Source organism: Phalacrocorax carbo, chromosome 3 (genome assembly GCF_963921805.1).
Source record: "Phalacrocorax carbo chromosome 3, bPhaCar2.1, whole genome shotgun sequence".
Lineage (NCBI taxonomy): Eukaryota > Metazoa > Chordata > Aves > Suliformes > Phalacrocoracidae > Phalacrocorax > Phalacrocorax carbo.
In genome coordinates this window covers 31,089,786-31,110,115 of record NC_087515.1, presented here as the reverse complement: position 1 = coordinate 31,110,115, position 20,330 = coordinate 31,089,786, and the positions used below count along the sequence as shown (strand labels likewise).

At 37.0% G+C, this 20,330-nt stretch overlaps 1 protein-coding gene across 5 annotated transcripts in view; it reads left to right on the top strand.

Moving 5' to 3' along the window:
• CDC42BPA (CDC42 binding protein kinase alpha) overlaps positions 1-20,330 on the top strand; it is a 192,811-nt gene that overhangs the window by 119,326 nt on the left and 53,155 nt on the right. For 4 of the 5 annotated variants that reach the window (XM_064446401.1, XM_064446396.1, XM_064446400.1 and 1 more), the window contains exons 13-18: positions 3,132-3,265; positions 4,924-5,166; positions 5,445-5,555; positions 11,291-11,538; positions 16,394-16,499; positions 18,215-18,339. In XM_064446401.1, the coding sequence (XP_064302471.1) occupies positions 3,132-3,265; positions 4,924-5,166; positions 5,445-5,555; positions 11,291-11,538; positions 16,394-16,499; positions 18,215-18,339 (967 nt within the window). The remainder of the gene's footprint in view (positions 1-3,131; positions 3,266-4,923; positions 5,167-5,444; positions 5,556-11,290; positions 11,539-16,393; positions 16,500-18,214; positions 18,340-20,330) is intronic. The other variant, XM_064446398.1, reaches the window with a different exon arrangement.

The window sequence follows — 20,330 nt, the reverse complement described above, 5'->3', positions numbered from 1 at the left end:
TGATTCCTCTTGTCAATCCAAATAGGAAAATATCTGCATTGTATGAGAGAGAAGAATCAGACACAAGCAGTGGTCTCTATTTTATGTCTGTATCTTAGCTGTGGCAAGGGGAAAAACCCAGAGAGAGAAAGGTTGGAGGAAACTACAAAAAAGATTTGTTCTGGTTTGTATTTGTGAAAAGAATTAATTCAGTTCCTGAAAGTGTCAGGAATGCCAGCAGCGACACCCACAGAAAGAATAATTTGAACTTAACTTCCAGACATTTTAGTTGGTGTGTTTAGACTCTACTGCTACATTATGGGGCAGAAGCACACTATGAACTGCAGACTTCAGCACAGAGATTGTATGCTGTTAAAATTGAGCAGTCTGAAAAAAGTCTGTTATAGATATACAGTTAGACAGCTGTTCTGGTATGATGCAGCAGTTTTGTGTTGTACCATAAGCACTATTTTTGGATGTGAACATGGCTTAACTAGCTCAGGGAGGATCAGTCTGGTTTGAGTGATGCCACGTTGGCGCTGTGTCAGGACAAAGGTTTCTCTGAAGTTTCTCTCCAGCCAAATGTCCCTCCACTTGTTGCAGTAATAAGGAGGAAGACAACACAATCAGAAACCTCTGTTCTTCAGCAATCCTCAGCTCCGTTTTTGGCTCTTTGGGACCACTGAAAAGCAACATCTAGAAGAACAGCTTTTGAATGGGACCAGCCCTTCACAGAAAAGCATCACGATCAGCTTTAAATTATATCTTATTCATGACTATTGACCTGCAACTTAGATTTTAGTTCATTGCTGAAGGTATTACTCTCTTTCTTTGGTAATGAGGGAAAAAAAAGGTGTGGGAACATTTCCCAACACAACCAATATCCCTTTTCACATTTAAAAGAAGTCTGTTAATATTGAGAAGGTTCTCTCTTAAGTATCCATTAAGAATTTTCTGCTTCATGCCACGTTTACATTTGTATATTTATTCCTAGATACAGCATTGCTTCTGCTTTTTGGGTTGGAAGAGAATAATGTGATCAAATGAGGAAGATGTGGAGTTGTACAATCCATCCTCAGTCGCCACATAATTTTCCCAGTATATACTTGAACGCTTCGTCTGGTTCCGTCAATACAGCCATTAGTTAGAAGACACTCATTTGTGCCTTGAGTTGTTACTAATACAGGCTAATTTGATAAAACTGGGAAAAGAGGATGTTGTGATTTGTTTGATTTTATGATGGTTTTTTTTGTGAGATGGGTTGTAAAACTAAATTAATGACAGAATATAGGCAAAATCCAAATGATGGTCATGTCTGAATGCTTCCAAATTTAGGTGAGCTAGTTCCAAGTTCTCTGGGTGGCCTTAAAAATATCTAAATTTCCAAATCTAGATCTGATGAACTTTAAAGTAGGTTCAGTTTGGGTGCAAAGCTGAACTTTATGCTTTGGGCTCATCTCTTGGGCAATCAAATCTAGTGCAATATCATCCTACAGTGAGTGTTTGCATATATTAGCCAAAATGTTTGCAACAACTAGGGTGATTAGATGGAAAATTACCATTGACTACACATATGTCACAACTAGCTTTTCATTATATTCTTTAAGCTGTTTTACTGCCTCTTCTGGAGCTGTAAGAGTAAACACCTGCTTGAAAAGGTAATAAAAAATGAACATGAAATTGTGTCAAATTCAGGAGTGTCACTGGGGGCACCTTAGAAAAATACATCTTCTCATTTATCTAGTTTTCCAGGAAATGACAAGCTAGCATATGCTTTCAATTTTTGAGGTCAAAGTTATAATTTTTGTTCGCTAAGTTACATAGGAGAAAACTTTGAGGAATCTTTCATATTGCCAAATATGTGAAGGGCAGCAAAGGAAGAAGAAAACAGAGCTATGGAACAAAGTAGTTCATGCACGGAAGAGAGATTTATCTTGGCTCAGCAGAGCCATATATAAACTTTCTTTTTGCTGGTGACTTCAGAGTAGACTACATAAGAGATGCAGTTAATAATTTCTGGCTTTGAACTGCCTCTCTTATTTAAATGCATTCTTCTAAATTTTTAAACAAGAGTCAATGAATTAAAACAATAGTGGATATTTGTCTGGGTATAAGCTAACAGTATTAATTTGCTTATAAAATTCTTGTGTTTCAGAAATTACAGCTCTTAGAAATGTATGTGGTTTTATGTTTGATTTCTCCAAGACCCGATCTCTTAGGGTTGCATTTATGAAAATGTAGTAAAAGGCTCTTACTAAGAGTATAGATGAGTTCCTGTTCTGTGGGTAAATATGTATGGTCTGAAGACCTGCCACAACTGAGATCAAAGGCAAAATATCCAGTGATTTCATAGAACTTGGAATTAACCTACCTTCATATATATCTTGCTTTAATTTTGTGTTTTAAGTGAAAGACTAGGAGGGGAAAAAACCCCACCCATTAGGTAGAAATTTTCCGTTCTCACATTTTATGCATTTCAACTTTTCATGTTGTAGCACTTGAGCATATTGGTATGACATTATTTAGCTGTGGCTTAGAAGTTTACTTCCGTTGTGTAACTGACAGTTGGTTAGAAACTGCTGTAATAGTTTTCCTGTATTTATAGTAGTAATAAAGCAGATCACATAAACACAAGTGGTTTTCACACTGGAAATAAGTAAAATCATCTGAAGTTAATTTTAAGTGTATCAACAGGAGAATGCTTGCCAGCTCTTGAGTGACCCATTACTTTTACTGTTTCTTTCTGGGGGAATTTGGGGGGAGGTGGGAGACTGTTTATAATTACCGTGTACTAAAAGATTTGTTATATATTACATCACAGTGCATAAAAGTCAAACGTATAGGTTGTGTTAAAGCATACATTACAGAATTATGGATAGTGCATGATTATTATAATGTGAAAAGACAAGTTGTTATCGTTTTCTATGTTGTTTTGCAGCAAGCCTGTGACCTTTTATTATGTTGTGTTAAAAGCAGATAACAGCAGTTGAAACAACCTACTCCCTATTCTAAACCAGATAAGAATGCCATTATTTTGTGATCAAATGGAAACCAGAAAAAAATACTGAAGGGGCTTCAAGCAGCTAGACTGTGCTATTCTAGAATAATAATTTTTTTCCTTAACATATTTAGAAGTCTGCTGCTTTTTCTAGATTCTGGTCAGCTAGAACAGCAACTTGAGGAGGCCAGCACTGCAAGGCGGGAGTTGGATGATGCTTCCAGACAAATAAAGGCTTTTGAGAAGCAGGTCAGAACGCTGAAGCAAGAGAGGGAAGATCTTAATAAGGTAAAAGCATCTTGTCAGCAACTCTTCTAAATCCTAAAGACTGTTCTATTTTTGTTATTTTTGCTTGAAATAACGTCCGCATGTAAAATTAATGAGCAGACAACAAATGTGTAGCGTGACCTGCTTTGCTTTCTGCCTGTTTTTTGAAGACAAGGACTTGATTTAATGTGTTGTATGCATGACTGCTGGGTGGTCCTAGCTGACTGCTTCCAGGTAGCGAACAACTCCATGATCCAAATTGCATGGTGGCTGCAAAGAAGGTTTTATAGCTTCAGATTGATGTGGTAACCGTAGTGGTTAGAAGACACAGTAGAGAACAACTATTCCAGACAACTAATTTAATCTGAAGTATGGGTGAGACTGTAGCAGGGGAAAAAAATGTTAAGAATATAGTATTAAGGCTGTGTCACAGAAGTGTTTCCAGAAGAGAGATGTGAAAAATTGCCCAAACATGAAGATTGAAGAGTTATTTGAAATAACTGCAGTAAAGAATACTGGGATTTATTTCTTCTCTGTCTCCCCGATTCCTTGTTTTCTTATTTATAACATACTGTCTTTCATGGCTCTTCTTTGTATTCATGGTTAACTCACCTTGCAAATGTAATCAGGTGTGAAATACATTAGCCTGTTTCTCATAATGATTCTATTGGCCCAGTGTTTTAAAGTCCGCACTGGACGTTGATGTGCCAGCTGTATTTAACACTCTTTTAACCCTTAAGGCCCTTAAAACCTTGAGAGCTGCCAGTTTGTCCAAGATAGACTTACGTCTCTTCTAAAACAACCTGTAGTGATTAGGACCTCTTTTTAACAATCTTAGAAAAAGCTTTTGAATTTGTATAGATGTCAACAGTGCCAAATATTAACTCTTCATGCCACTCTTCTTTTCATCCTCAGACTCGCTTTTCCTTGCTTCTTTGTTCTGCTCCGGTTTGGCTGAACATCAATAACTCATTTAAACTGTTGTGGTCCCTCATTCGTAGTGTAGTAGCACAAACCTAGGACACAGCAAGCTTTGTGAAGGTATTGTGCTGTAGAGTTATCACAGCACTAGCAGTGTTATTTCATGTGGGTTCTTTTAAAAGAATAATTATCATGTATTGCTGTTAATCACTACAGTGTTTTGTTGCCTGAAACTTTATGTAATATTTGATATTATGGTACAGTGTGTGGAAAACATAGTCACCATTGCAGGTCAGTTTACAAAAGCTTCTAAAGTAGAAATTTTCATAGAGCAGAGTTTTCCATGCAATTAATGCAAAAACCTTTTTTAAATCATTTAGCAGTTGAGATAAGTACTGTTCTTTTTATTCATTCAAGCCGTTCTTGAAAAACTATACTAAAGTCATTTTTAATTAAGACAGCAAGGTATTTTTATGTTCTAATGCAAGTGTTTGAAAGCCTTTGTGTTGAACCTTATAATAATGGAGTAAATTCCAGCTTGGTTTACATTTATGCAGTTTTATGAACTTCAGCAGTGTAAAAACTGGCCTCTGTCTTCATTTATAGAGGCATACAATCTGTATCATAGATGCATTCATGAAAAGAAATGAATATGCAGTTTCTATTCATTCTGGAGAAGGTGTTAGATGCACATCCGAAGACAGAATTGGCCTTGCAGCTTTCTAGGTTTATTACTTAATTCTTTTTTTAAACTGTAGGAACTGGCAGAGTCTAGTGACAGATTAAAATCCCAAGCCAAAGAGCTGAAAGATGCACACAGCCAGCGGAAATTGGCAATGCAGGAGTTCTCAGAGATGAACGAGCGGCTCACAGACTTGCACTCTCAAAAACAAAAGCTTGCCCGCCAGCTCCGAGATAAGGAGGAAGAAATGGAAGTGGTGATGCAAAAAGTAGAAAGTTTAAGGCAAGAGTTACGCAGAACAGAGAGACTTAAAAAAGAAGTAAGTGGTGGGAAGACTGTTTAGAATCTATGAAATAGTCGTTATATGCAAGGTTTTCTGACAAAGTGATTTTTTATGTTATCTGTAAATCTTAAACTCTTTGATTGTTGTTTCAAACAGTACTGATTTAGTTGTCTAAGAATTTGAAGTATACATTTTAGTGCTGAAGATTTACCTCTTATATTGAAAACCATCATTAGTTTTTTTTTTTTTTTGGGGGGGGGGGGGGGGGGGGGGGTGGGAAATCCTACCTATTAAAAACGTATGTACTTTTGTAGCTGGAAGTCCAAGCTGAAGCCGCAGCTGCTGAGGCATCCAAAGACAGGAAATTGCGCGAGAGGAGTGAACAGTACTCTAAACAGTTGGAAAGTGAAGTAGAAGGGCTAAAGGTTAGTCTGTTTTGATATTAACACCTGTGAACTTAGTAGTCAACTACCACTTGGATCTGTTTGATTGCTTTCAGGTGTAGGACAAAAGAGTATTGTCAGTTTGTAACTTCAGTTGATGCTGAATATTAATGCAAGCATCGCGTTATTGCCCAGAATATGAACATTTGCCTAATGCACTTTTCAGGCCAGTGTGTTCACAGCTCACTGGAGTATTTCTAATACTCAGTGATTTCTTACCAAATTGCTTCCATTATTACTTTGTTTAACTTTACTTGTTAAAAGTGAGTTGTTGTTTTTTTGTTTGGTGGGTTTTTTTGTGATTTTTTTTTTTGTGTGGTTGGGTTTTTTTTGGTTTTTTTTTTTAATGTAGGATGGTCGAGTATTTGAAGATAACCCTGCAGCCTATTCAGCTTTCTGTATAGGTGTTTTGTGTACTGTGTTGTTCCTCAGCATGTAAGCCAAAAGGATGGTTTCCTCCACAATAGTTGTCAACTGATGTAACTGTAAAGAAAAAGTTTTAGTGTATTCTGCTTCTCAGCCAGAAGTTGAGACATTTTTGCACAAGAGCAGCATTGAGCATGAAGAGTTTTGTTTATATCAATGAGATTGCTCATACATGTATGTGTGTTTAGGAGCAGAAATTTAAGTAAGCCAAGAATGTTAACTGTTATTTCATTCTATGATTTAGCATTTTATACAGTGCTCTGAACAAATCAGACTTTCTCAAAAATTGCACAAGGAAGTTTTTTCATTTCTGCATGAAGATTACTCTTCATTTACAGCAAAATCCTGTTCCCAATGTTTTATCCAGTAGGATAACTCTAAACTTTTTGTGCAAAATGTCAGATTAGACCTATTCTAGTCTTAATTCATATGAATGACAGGGAGGTTGTTACAAGAATTCTGGGGGGCATTTGTCAACATTAAGTCACTGCACAGAAAATTTGGGGTTTTTTTGCAATCATTCTTTTATTTTGCCTTCCTTTGTTAAATGAAAGTAAGGAAATCTGTTCTGTATGAAATTTGGATTTCTAAAGCTTCTGCTACTGTGAATTCAGATTGTTATCTGAAAACTAAGATGTGTTTCCTCTACTTTCATGAATCTTCATCAGCAAAGAGCTTGTATGATGAGGCAAGAGGTATTTATTAGAGATCCATTGAGAATAAACGATGTGCTGATTTATCACAACAGGGCAAGTTTATCAGAAGAGGAAAAGGAACTTGTAACTTTCTTAGTAATATTTCACAGTACAGTAAGCACACTTTGGATCATGTGCAGTTGTTGTGATACTGCATTATCTATTCAGTAAAAGCTCTGCATGGCTCCTTAGTTAAGTTCAGGAGGCTATCATAGAGAAAAGGTCAATATTTAAAGAAAAAAGGAAAGTTTCTCCAAATGAGGAGAACAGAGAAGCCTGTAGATGATGGCAGGTTAAGTGTAAACAGGATGTTGAGGGCTAAATAAAGAGAATTTATAAAGCACTTTGCAAAGGATGCTCAGAGTGATTGTGGGAAGTTCTTTAAATCAAAAGCAGAAAGCCACCGTAGGAAACTCATGGGGCTGTTTGTTGGCAGGGATGAAAAAGGTAATCTCCAAGTTGACAGGGCTGTGGCAGAAACGCTCAACGAGTTTCTAGTGTGTCAGACTTTACTGCTGAAGCAGGGGAGATTGCCACACGAAGTGCATTTTTTTTGCAGCAGGTTGGTCAGATGGGCAGGATCAGTCTGAGGATGATGTGCAGGAAGCGTTAGAGCGGGCAGGTGAGTCAGATGTGAAGTCACCCAGAGCAGTGGCCTCACCAAGGAGGTTCCAAAGGAACTCGGGTGAGAAGTAAGAGAACTGCTGGCCAAGATGTGCACCCTGTTATTACAGACGGCCCACTGTGCCACTGGAATCCTCATCCAGAAGATCAAGGGAACTGCAGAGGAGTGTGTGTGTCTCCCTTAGGAAAGGGGTAGAAGCTGTATTAAAGAATAAGGTCCATGAGCTCGTGGATCAAGCAGATCCTACTGGTAAGGAGGCAGCATGCCTTCTGTCCAGCCAAGTCCCGCAACACTCACCTGCGGGGGTTCTGAGAAGTTGTCAGTAAGCATGTGGATAACGGAGATCTAGTGGCTGTCATGTATTTGGATTTTAAAAAAAATCAGGCTTAATATGAGTCAGCAGTGTGCCCTGGCAGCCAAGACAGCAAACCACATCCCGGGGTGCATTAAACAGCATCTAACTATTTATGTGACAGGAGAAGCATTGTGTCTCACTTGAAACAGGCATGTATGAAAACATCTATTTGGATGTCACTCTTATATTTGGGCAGGAAGAAGCTGAGGGGAAAATATGTTTAAGGTTTACAAAATCAAAAAGGTAGCGGACAAGGTGGCTAGAAATGGCTGTTTACCAAACCCTACAGTCCTACTACTGAGGGGCACTGGCAGAGCAAACAGGGTATGCATTTAATACAGTACTACTTCACAGAATGGGGAGCGAACTCTTGGAACTTGTTGCCACAGGAGTTTGTGGTTGTGACAGTATCGGCAGCTTCATAAAGGGATTAGACAAATTGATGAACACCACATCCCCTGACTATGTGGAGAGATACCCTCTAATACCTTTAGTCCAACAGTAGTTGTATTCCAAGGGGAATGTGCCTCATAAAAAGGCAGGCCTTGGCACTGTCCCCAAATAGCCACTGCTTTAGGAAACGTACTGCTCTGACCAAGGAGGGCATCTCTCCACATTGTTCTTCACAGTGAAGCTGAATGCGATACTTGAACAGTAAGAGTAGTGAAAGCATACTACATGAGTAAGTGAAGAAGTTAATGACTTGGACCACATGTTGGAGGAAGGTAGCAAAAGAAACCAGTTACCATTTGCAGTATGTTTCTGATTCTAATCAAGCTTCCATCGATGTTGAAAAACAGAGCTGTATGTAACAACGGAAGAGAAGGGCTTTCATTTTCATCAGAGCAATATTATAATACCTGCAAATCTCTCTCTGTTCTTCACCAGTAGATAGGCATCTTTACTGTTAGTTATTAGGGCATTTCATAGGCGTGCTTGCTGTTTACTTCAGTAAACTTAGTTATAAAGTCTTAGGTGTATATTCAGGCAGCCAAAATTGTGTTTCTGGATTGAATTACACACATATAAAAGGTGTGTTGGGTGAGTCTGTTCTGGGCCAACTAGGCAATTTTTCATGCTAATTTGTACGGCTGGTTTATTTTTTTGTTTATTCTTTTGTAAATTCATTTCAAGCAAATGTAAATGAAATGCTGCATGTTAAATATTTCAGTAGCATATTGAAAACAAAATTCTCAATTCATTCTTTCTTACCTGAGCAATAGCAAATTATTAAAGTGAGAGGAATAATATAGTAATCCACATGAGTGATAATTAATAGGATTGTAATAAGGAAGATTGCATCTTTCTTAGTATGTTGCATTTGGCAAATATTTTTACTGTAAAACTTTGGGCTATTAGCATCACAATCCTAAGTAAGATTCTTCATATTCTTAAGCAAGGTAAGTTATTATTACCATCTGCAAAGGGCAAGATACAAGTCTTGAAGCAATACAAAACAGCACTTGTAACAAAAGGCTAATCTCATTAAAGACAAGCCAGAAGTATTCCAAGATTTTAATGGTGCATTCATTTAGGGTTATGTTACTTGAAGAGTAAGTTTTCCCATGCCACCCTCTCTATTATTGCAGTATGTAATGGTTATTCTTTATTCTTCAAGTTCAGAACCTGATACCTGTTAATGTTGCAATTATGGTAAACATAGTATGTGATACACGTCAATAAATATAATAATATTTATAACACTGCTGTCAGTTTGGACTATTTGGCTTCATAACTGCCTAATGAAAGAACTGCTGGGTGAAGGTTTTTTTGTTTGGGTTTTTGTCTGTGTCTGTGTGCGTGCATGAGAGGGAGGGAGAGGGAAGACTTCCAGCGCAGAGTTATGGCAACTATCTGTGTGCCAGGAGATACATTATGTCTCAGTTGCACCATTTGTCCACTTGAAACAGGCATGTATGAAAACATCTATTTGGAATTTATGTTTGCATCAATTAAAAATATATTCTGTTTACTGTATGATGCTAGTGCTGTAAGCCACTGTGCAATACCATCCAGCTCTCTGTTTTACTGAAGCATCTGTCTTATGGTCTTAATAGTATCTTTTCATTGTGGAAAAAAGGTGAAATGCCATGAAAACATTTTATGTACCTGATAGATGATGCTGCAAAGCCTAAGCATTTTATGAGCTCCATTGCCAGATACGTGTAGGCAATTCGGCAGGTTGGGCAGTAACGAGTAAGTTCAGTAGTTCATGCCAGTGCATGAAATAAAATTCCTGTACTTCCTTTCTCTTTTTTAATCTTTCTTTCCCCAAACCACCTCCTATGAGGATGACATCTTCCTTCTCCAATTTACCATTCTGCATGATAAGGGTAGGATTTTACTCTTAGATCAAAACAGATGGTCGTTTTCATGAGTTAGAGAAAACAGTGCGGCAGCAGCATGTATCTGCCTCATACATTTAGTGGGTTTTGTAGTGTTCTGCTGACACAAACAGCAAGGCCCAGCTTTCTCATAGAATTTGTTGCGGCAGAAACTCAGCTCATTTGAACGTTCTATAATGACAGTTAGCTCTTAAAATCTCTTCGTACATCAGCAAAAGAAAATTACCAAAAGCCATGTTTAATTAAGGGTAACTGAGAGGGTTTTAGAATCTCATGGTAAGAAAGGAGGTATAATTAACAAAATATCTTAGATCCTCCTGAAGGTGTGAGGCAGTTACTGTAAGGAAGTAGGTTTTCCAGTTACCTTCACTTTCTCAAAACGCAGTGTTTTAATTATTTCCTTTCCTTAGACTACCTTTAATTACATACTTTTAAAAATAGAAAAAATTCCAAACCAAGTTATACAAGTGTTTACATTAAAAAGTGTTTCCATACTTGGATTTCAGTGTATGTCATGCCACTATCTCTTTTCCAACCTGGTCTTGCTCCTCCTCTATGTTATGGCAGGACATTTTGTTTAGTGAGTGCAGCATTTGGTGCAAATATGTGTGTATCCCAAAGTAATGTGTAAAGACTATTAAAATGCCAGAAGACCTCACTAAGAGAGCTATGCAGCTGCGAAAAGTGAAGTAATTACTATTTAAAGTTTGTTTTGCCTGTTAATCCACTACAATGTAAATGATCAGTTTGAGTAAAATAGGTCAGGTTTCCCTCCGGATTGATGCAATCCATACAGTTTTTCTGCAGCTAGATTTTAGCTCTCTGTTAAGTCTCTGCTTGTCTTAGTATAGCTTTTCCACAAATTATTTATGCTTTAAAATATATTGACTCTATGTCATAGTCCTTATTCTCCATTCCTTAAAGTCACTTGAACTTGTTGTTGTCAACCATGTGAGTGGGAGCATAAAAATCTTCTAATTTTGTGGTCACTTTCCAACCGCATGTAAGGGGAGGCAGAATGTGGCCGGAGAGGTTTAAAGCGATGATCAACTTTTCAATGGCTTGAAAACAATTACTGCATTTAAATCACAACATTTTAAAGGGTACAGTTCAGATTTATGCTCTAAAATATTTTCAAAAAAGTTGAGATAGATGTGCTTAACTCAAGTCTGTGATGGGATATTTTCTAAGCATGGACTTAGGAATATTGGGTTGTTATTAAGCATAATTTTCAGCATTCCTGAGTGCTAACTTCAGGCTATTTATTTTAGCAGAAACAGGTTGGTCGCTCACCTGGGGTAAGCAGTATAGAACACCAGCAAGAGATCACTAAATTAAAGGCAGACCTGGAAAAGAAAAGTGTTTTCTATGAAGAGGAACTGTCTAAACGTGAAATAATGCATGCTAATGAAATAAAAAGTCTGAAGAAGGAGCTACGGGATGCAGAGAGCCAGCAGCTTGCCCTCAAGAAGGAGATCATGATTTTGAAAGACAAGTTAGAGAAAACCAGAAGAGAAAAGTGAGTATTGTATGGGATTTACCTTAAAGCTCAAAATATCTTTTGAAGTCTCCTAGTATGTTTCCAAACACACTATCGCTTCCTCAACTGGAGTGCAGACAGGTGCGTTTGGCTAATGCCATGGTTGAAAATAGTCACCTTTAGACTGACTGTTTTCAGAACAGAACCACCACAACCCTGTACTGCAACAGTTAATTTTGCACCAGAATTCTTGTAGTGGCAGACCATTCCAAGGCATGTAACTTGAGTTGCAGACTTGTAGCTCGGGGTAAGTCAACCCTGAAGCTTATGTTGCGGTTTAAAATAGGGGTTTTGACTTTTTTTTTTCTCTTTGGTATTTTCATCTTTTGATGTGTTAGAAAATTAATGTGTTAGAGATCAACTGTTGCTTACATTTCTGCCAGCACAGGAACAGTCACTTAATGCGGACTAAGGCTAATCCATGCTGGGTTCCATCCAGTGTTAACATCAGTCATCAGACTACTGTAGGCATAAGCTGCTTTATCTCTTCTGACATGGTAATTTGTCAGAGACCTGCTTTTTTTCTCTCCCACGTGGTGGAGCTTATAACTGGCCTTGAGAATGTTCCTTGAGGCATTCATCAATAAAAACCAGTTTTTCTGTTGGATAGCGTAGTAAAGGAAATAGTCATAAATAGAATGTGTTCATTTTCATTCATAAAAAAAACTCAGAATGCTTTATAGACACTAACATAGATGCTTCTTTTTGCTGCTGTAGTAAGATGGCATATTAGAAAAACCATGGAGAAGTTCTTGCTGAAAGCTTAGCCAAACTGTAGCGAGTCCTTAAATATAAGTGGTAAATAAAATAAAGAATTTTTTTAAAAAGCTTATGCAAATAGAGTTGGAATCACTGCTTCTCTGGTAAATTGTTTCCAGCAGGGGAAGTAGATCATACAGCCTAGAATGCAGTGGATGAACTGGTTCTTCCTAGATTATAGCTGTTCATATTAACACAGTAGTTTGCTGCTTTGTTCTAGGTTGGGAGGTAAAACTTGCATCAGCAGCATGTTTTCATTGTACACAACTTGCTGACCTATGAGGTATAAATGCACAAAAGGCTATGCTCTCTTGTCATACGTAAAGGTGATAGGATGGTACTCCTTTAATACCATGTTTCAGAAGGAGGGATATTCGATAAAGAATCATTAATAACTCTTTCTGCAGGCTAAACTGTTGCTAATGATCATGCCTCCAAGCGCTGACCAGACCAAAAATTCCCTGGGGTTTTTATCAGAACCATTCTAATGTTGTGCAGCTGCAAAAGTTCTAACTAGATGTTCAGCTGGTGAAAGAATGAATATCCTAACAATGCTAATCTGCTTCATGCTATCTAGTTCATACACCTTCTTTCAATCTAGTTTCTCTCTATAAATAAAGAACTGAATGCAAATCTAAAGTGAGTGCTGATGTAACCATGTGTTCCTCTATGTATTTCAACTGTTGGTGTAAGAGAACATTTTAAAGCATGAACAGAAGTGTGTCACGTAACAAGAATCCAACATTTGGCTCTTATTGGGAAAGGCTTCAGCATCATGTGAAGTCAGGTGTCCAAGCACATGATGAGACCTGATCTTAACTGGGTTTTGTTTAACAGATCTGCAAAATCTCATGAAAGTATTAGGACTTTACAGAAGTGCAGAAGTCCAGTGTTCAAGGTGTGCTACAGATTGACTTCTGTAGTCGTTGAGGGATTTAGAAGGGAAGCTTAGATATTAGGAATGGAAGAATTGCTGTTTCTGCTCAATTCTCAGTATTTGGTAGTTTTTCTTAAGAGAACGTGGTTATTTTATTTTATTTTATTTTACTTTTTGTTTCTGGTTACATGTGTTGTTTTTAGCTTTTGTAATCAGGCATGCAAAGCTTTTTGTGAGTCAGACTTTTTACTGAGTCTGTCAGTACAGAGGTGTTCAATATAAATGTTGGAAAGGAGGCACCTGGAGGCTTTATGCTGAAATAGGTGGAATTATTTCAACAATAGGCTTGGGGTGGGCGTGGGGTTGAAATGTGTGTGCACAGTTTGGGAAAAAATTTGTACTACTCCAAAAATAATATTTAATACATTAAAAAAAAAAAAAAGAAGCTTTGATAAGAGGACACAGTTGCATTACTTAATAAGGGCTATAGTACAGAGTGAATAAGAGCTAGGTCAAAAATCTGTGTGTATTTTTTATGTAACTCACATTCTGGTGGTTTCAGTTTCATTTTTTAAAATAGGTATTTTTTCTTTGTATCACTCAAATTTAAGCTTTCTTACTTTTATTATTCCAACAGCATCTTCAAGTGAGAGGAACTACATTTCTGTACAAAACAATTGCCCTTCGCTAAAGTCTGATAAACTGCATGCTGTTAAAACTGGGAATGTAGGAACATAGTATCAGGCCAGTGATCTCTGTAGCACGATATTCCATTTCTTAGAATTGTCATTATGAAATATTTTGGAAGAAGGTGCAAGAAACCATGTAGAATAAATCATGATTATAGAAGTTTCTTTTAAGCCTGTCACTTAATGATAAATTTATAAAGCAGAGAGCTTTATAAAACAGAACTTGCTGTTTTTAAATTGTGTGATATAAAGGAGCCTGGGGGCTGGTGTTTGTTTCAGGTCTACTTTTCTTGGTTTCAAAGAAGTAAGATAAAATATTTCTCCACTTTGTACAGCTGCAATAAAGAGCTGGAGGGACAAAGTGATACCATAAATCTGTATTTCACATCGCTTACATGTGGTTTGCTGCGGTTGTTTTACTGATAAAAAGAAAGCTGGATCATGTATGATTTCTTAAATGTGAAGAACAGATACATAGCTAAATTTTACATGAGAGAAAAAGCTTGATGGGAGAGGAGTACGCCAGGCTTCAAAGCGAATATGTTATTTTGATCTTCCTGGCTGTCCAAGGTCCACCTATGGAGTCTGTCACAGTTCTGTGGTTTGCTGAGTTGATATTTGGGTATGACAGATTATACCCACGTTCTCCTCTGTTTAAAATTTATCTGCTTTGTTTCTGTATTATACTACAGTAGTCAGACTTACTGGGTTAGTGACAATCACCAGTTGAATTAAGAACGTAAAATAAAGCAAGCTACAAATATGTTGGGGTCTTTTACTGATCCAAAGACTTCCTAATCGACCACCATTTATGGCTGCTTTGAGACTTCTAGCCTTAAAGGAACAAATTTTAGACAAATACAGAATAAAAACCCATAAACAAAACCATAAAACCATAAAAGCTAAATAAAAGAAATAATTAAAAATTAGTTCGGTCTACTGCCTGAGAAATCAGCTTTGAATCTGTGCCTTGGAAACAGAAGCAGGACCTGTTATTAATTCCCCTGACAGCCAGGGCTTTAATCTCTTCCTGCCTTTTCCCTAGACTGCTCATCATATGCATGGAATCTGTTGATATAGAAAAGGAGTGGTGGTGAATTTCAAACTTGGCATTTAAACAGTAATGATAGTATGTTACTTTGCTAGGATATAGTGTTATGTTTCAAAGGATGCCTAGCAACATAGAATTTCACCGTGAGTCTCACATGCTGTACTAGATTTCAAAGAGTGGTTGAAGTACTAAATGAATTTCAAATTAGGAATAGGAAATTCAAACCAGCATTACTCTTAACTAGGTTCACTGTAACCACTGACACTTCTCATCTTTTAAGGGTGTTCTTTCAATTTGGCAGAGTTGTAGTGGTTCTGCATCTCAGAAAAAGAGGCAAGGATGTAATTTCTCTGTTGCACAATGTAAAATTCTGATCAGTATCCGGGGAAAAAAGCTGCAATGCTCAAGACAAGGTTTCCCCTGGATTTTATTTTTACAAAGTTAAACTTTTATACTGGGTACTTTTTCAAGCCTTTTAAGGCTGGACAGTGGTATTTGCTGAATGGATATTTACTGCATCTGGCATTTACAGTCTAGTTCCATCAACCTACTGATGAACTTTGTGCAAGTTCCTGAATAATTGGTGAAACAGTGAATACAAGATGCAAATGTAGTGAGTCTCAAAAGAGTGGATGTGAGGTGGGACTTAATACGTCGAAAACATTGCTGCACTTTAAGGAAATGACAATGTGTTTTGGCAGAGAACCTGCAGTTTCACTTATTTTCAGGTTCTCATATTCGTTGTGCAAGATCAAAGTTGATGTTAAGCAGAATCAGCCAGAGGTTCTCTTCTACTGAATGACATCCACAAGAGAGGGAAGGGTTGGGGGAAACAGCTACTTTGAAACTCTCTCTTGGAGGGAATGGTCCAAACCTGCTCTAGAATCTGGTGATATTAGGAGCGTATAGGTTACCCATCCACTTTTTGCTGATAGTAGGCACACAGTACCTGAATTAACAGTTCACATGTGGCCTCTGGCTGTCCGGAATTGTCTAAAGACTAGCCCATATAAGCTTTTCTTATCAGAAGTGCCCCAATGTAGCTTCTGTATGTTCTGGTTTCATACGTGGCCATTTTTGTCTGTCATTCTGTGTGAAACTTGGAATTATAGACACACACTTTGGTCTGCAGCATTACAGCTGCTCAGTGTTTGAAGGATTCATCTAAAGAAAAAAAAAAAAGTAAAAGTGGACTGATAAACGTTAGCTCAGTGGAGTTCTATTAATTCCATACCGAAGGAAAGATCACTGTCTAATGATAAAATTCAGCAGGCTGTCTGATAGTCCTGTATCAGACAGGTAGTATAATACATTACTTGCTTAGTTTTTAACAGGCTGTGGTATTACCAACGTATTACTTTCAGCTAGTGTGTGCATTGATCTTTATGTATTTAAGTGAATAGTGTGATGATTTTTAGAACAGGAAACTTCCTAATCCTACTTCATTTTATTTCTTAGCCAAAGTGAAAGAGAGGAATTTGAAACAGAGTTCAAACAGAAGTATGAACGAGAAAAGATTCTACTAACAGAGGAAAACAAAAAACTTTCAAATGAACTTGATAAGGTAAGTGCTGATTAGTTGGGTCCTGAGGTTAAAAGTATTATATGCCATGTACAAATTCAACAATATAGAGCTATACTGGTTATTATTAACTCTTAATTGAGAGTAGAAATTAATATTACACAAAAAGTGGTGATTAATATTTGATTTGAATAGGTAGTGTCTACATCTATCTGAACTAGAGAATGTGTGCAGATATATACATATGCATGTATATGTATTTATGTGTAGGAATTGAGTTAGATGATCTTTTGGACAATATCTTAAGTCAAGAAAAAAAAAGATTATTTCATTGTATGACCAAAATATAAAAATACATAGTTAATGGTGTGATTACTTCAAGTATATTTGCATGTCAATTACTGTGAAATAGCAGGGCCCCTCCCACCCATTGAGATTAATAGTTACTTTGAGATATTAAAAAAAAACCACAAGTGATAAGGCATATTAATTGAGTGTTGAGCAAGGCAGAGTTGTTTCGTGCATTTAGATTATCTCTTTATTGTTCATTTTGACAGGTTATTCGAGTTCACTGTGGATTAGCCTAGTCTTGCTAAGCTTGTCTATTCTTTTTGTAATGCATTAAAATTTCTAAAAATATCATGAAAGTATAGTGTTCTTCAAAGTAAGCATGTTTGCATGTCAGTGTTCAAATTAAAGTATATTTTCATAGCAGTATAAGACCCATACTATATATACCTATATGTAGGCTTAGTCCAAGAAAAGTAAGAGACTAGTCACTTTGATATTTATTTTTTTTTAAAATTTGGTTAGCTTTGTATTTTTCTTGTCAAATGGCATTTAATAAATAGGCATATTTAAATCATAAGCCCATTTAAATGATAAATGTGGAGTGGAATACTCATATTAGGAGTAAAAAGTGGAATAGATTTTAAACTAATATTTTTTCAGCATTTTGATTTGTTAATATATTTCAGTACTAAAAGAAGCCTTTCACATGCGATTCATTCTCCTAAACAGGCCTTCCTATAAAGTCTATCTGGTCTCTGATTCCAGTTTGATTTTCTGAATTATTATTTAACATAATGAAGGTTTAATTCCAAATACCAGCTCAGGTTAGGTGTGGCTTTTGTGTTGGAGAATGTGCATGTTTGAATGACAGCTATGTGAATGCAAGTGAGGTTAATTGCTAGGTATAATGTATTGTACTTACAGATGTGCATTTAATTTCCATTTCCCTGTCTGCAAGTAAGTAAAATGAAAAATAGGGGAATGTGAGACACCTGGAGAATCTCAGGACTTGACTTGTGCTTGTATCTGTTAAGCCTCTCATTCTCCATGGTTACTAAACAAGGGAGAGGTTCAGCAGTTTTATCTGAGCTATAACAATTTTTGTGCCCTTGCTTTGCTCTTTTAATGTAATTTTTCTGTATAGAACATTCCACATCTATATGGTGCAAAGCAGAAACCTTCGAAGAGTTATAGAGGTATTTGGAGACTAATTCTCAGAAAACTAATGAATTTATTGGAGTAAAAATGTAGTTCTAGCCCTTAAAAATGGGCTTTCAGTACAACTAAGGTCATACATGAGAAGAGATTCTGGCTTTTATTGTTAGATGGTGTTTATTGTGGTGGTTGGTACCAATTTTTAAAGCAGATGCGTGATGTGGGAGGGGGGAATATGTGGCTTTGAGTCTGCGCAGAGATGGAGTCACAGGAACTTACACCTTTAACAAGTTGTTTAAATTCTCATTCAGCTCACCACCATGTTTGAGAGGCTGAGTATGAATAACCGGCAGCTGGAAGAAGAGATGAGAGACCTGGCTGATAAAAAGGAGTCCGTGGCCCACTGGGAGGCCCAAATTACTGAGATCATCCAATGGTGAATAATCTGCTCTAATGTCATTGTGGAAACCCCTCAGTATGTGGTAGGGCTGTTGTTAAGTTTTTGCCTTTGCACATGGCACTTGTAAGTGCTTAGGTGAAATCTCACACCCATCTGGGATTCTGCTGTATTTTTGCTTGAGATTTTAATAATACCCAAATCCAGAAAAATGTGTTCCTCCTTAAGAGCAAAAGTGTCTTACCAAATACAACTTTTTTAAGTGCAGAAGGATCATGGCCATTGGGTGTGGCTTGTGGCTTTGGAAGAATGCTAGAAGGAGTCATGTGCTGAGCTCACGCCTCCAAGAGGGAACGAGCCTGGGAAAAGCAGTGGCTGAGAGTATTTCTGTCTCGGCATTAATTTCCTTCATCTGCTTGGCATGTGGCAGAATGAAACAAATACAGTGCAACTTTTATGTGATTTTTTTACAAGGAGAGCATCTGAGACGACCACAAAGCCAGTCAAATGATGTTTCTAATAATACTTTTGCTAAATAATGACGTTATGTTTTTAAAGTCTTCCGTCCAGTTCTAATAAACTAAGGAAGAAAAAACCCAAGTTGAAACTACTAAGAGAAAAAGATTGTTTTATTTAGGTGGCCTTTATTTTTCCTCTCCATGCCTGCTTCACTCCCATCCCTGCTTTTTTATGGTCCATTGCAGTGTTTAGCATCTACAAAAACAGTTTGCATCCAGACTTTTTTTTTTTCTTCACAGATCATCCACTTTGTGGAATATTTCACCATCATATACTGACCACCCTTTCACACCCCACCCCCCTCAGCCCCCCCTCCATTTTTCCTGTCTCATGTTAGTAAAAAAATCGGATTTGTTGTGTCAAAGCACAAATGGGAAACATTGGTTTTAATGAAACCTAGTTTGGTATTGTTGTAATGCCAGTATAATTTTGTTGTCCAAATACAGAGAAGGTTGGCTTTTGAATATAGATGTGTGAATATGTAACAAGGAAGAAGGGCTGTCCTCTGGATTTTTGGAAGTGTTTTAAACAGTGTTACATAAAATCATGTAACGCCAATCTGTGTTACGAAGTCCATAGTGTCTCAAGGCATTGTATTTGTAGCACGGATTAAAAAATTTAAAGGGTCCACTTTGTGCATGTTTCTTTTGAATCCTGTGTCTCATAACTGTGAGAGTAGTAGACGGCTTGTGTCATAAGAAAAAAAAATCATAGAAGTTGTTTAAATGAACGGTTACTTTCTGGCTATCAGAAACGTTCATTCAGAAAAAAATCAAGGTAACGAGACAATTCTATTATTTCACATTCCATACTGTTTTGAGGTAATGCTTATCTGTCTTAATGCATCAGGGTAACCAAACCCTGTTTTTCAGATTTACATGTGAAAGCAGTCATAAAACTTGGCAGTTCTGGAAAAATACAAGTCAGAATTAATTGTGGACTGTTTTACTTAACACCATGTGAAAATGTACCAGCAGCCATTAGGAATGTCCCCTCTCCAATTTATGAGAGCATTTAATATTTTAAGATGTGTTACTGATGTGGTTCAGGTATATGATAAAGGATCTTGCGCATATTAGAGATGTCACTGGGGGGTAGAAGAGGTTTCAGATTGACTTTTTTTGTTATCTCTGAAGATACTTAATGAAAAACTATCAGGAACATGCTAACTTTCTGAGTGAAAAATACCACTTTACTGATCCCTTATGATGATATAGTATCTTTTAAAAAGTATGGAACTAAAAAGTAAAAAAAAAAAATAAATAAATCTTGGTTCCGGTTTTTAATCACTGTACATCATCTTAATTTTCCCTCCATACTTAGCTCTACTTATGTTAAATTCTTTTCAGCTATGTAAGGCCATAACTTGGCTCACTTTTTTTTCTTATTATGTTTAGATTTTCCATGTGTTACCTTGATAATTTGGTCATGTACATCTGCTGTCCTTAGAATTCAGCGCTGCATACTGGCACTAAGTCCTTCTCTGGGGATTTTTGCTGTACTATAATAAG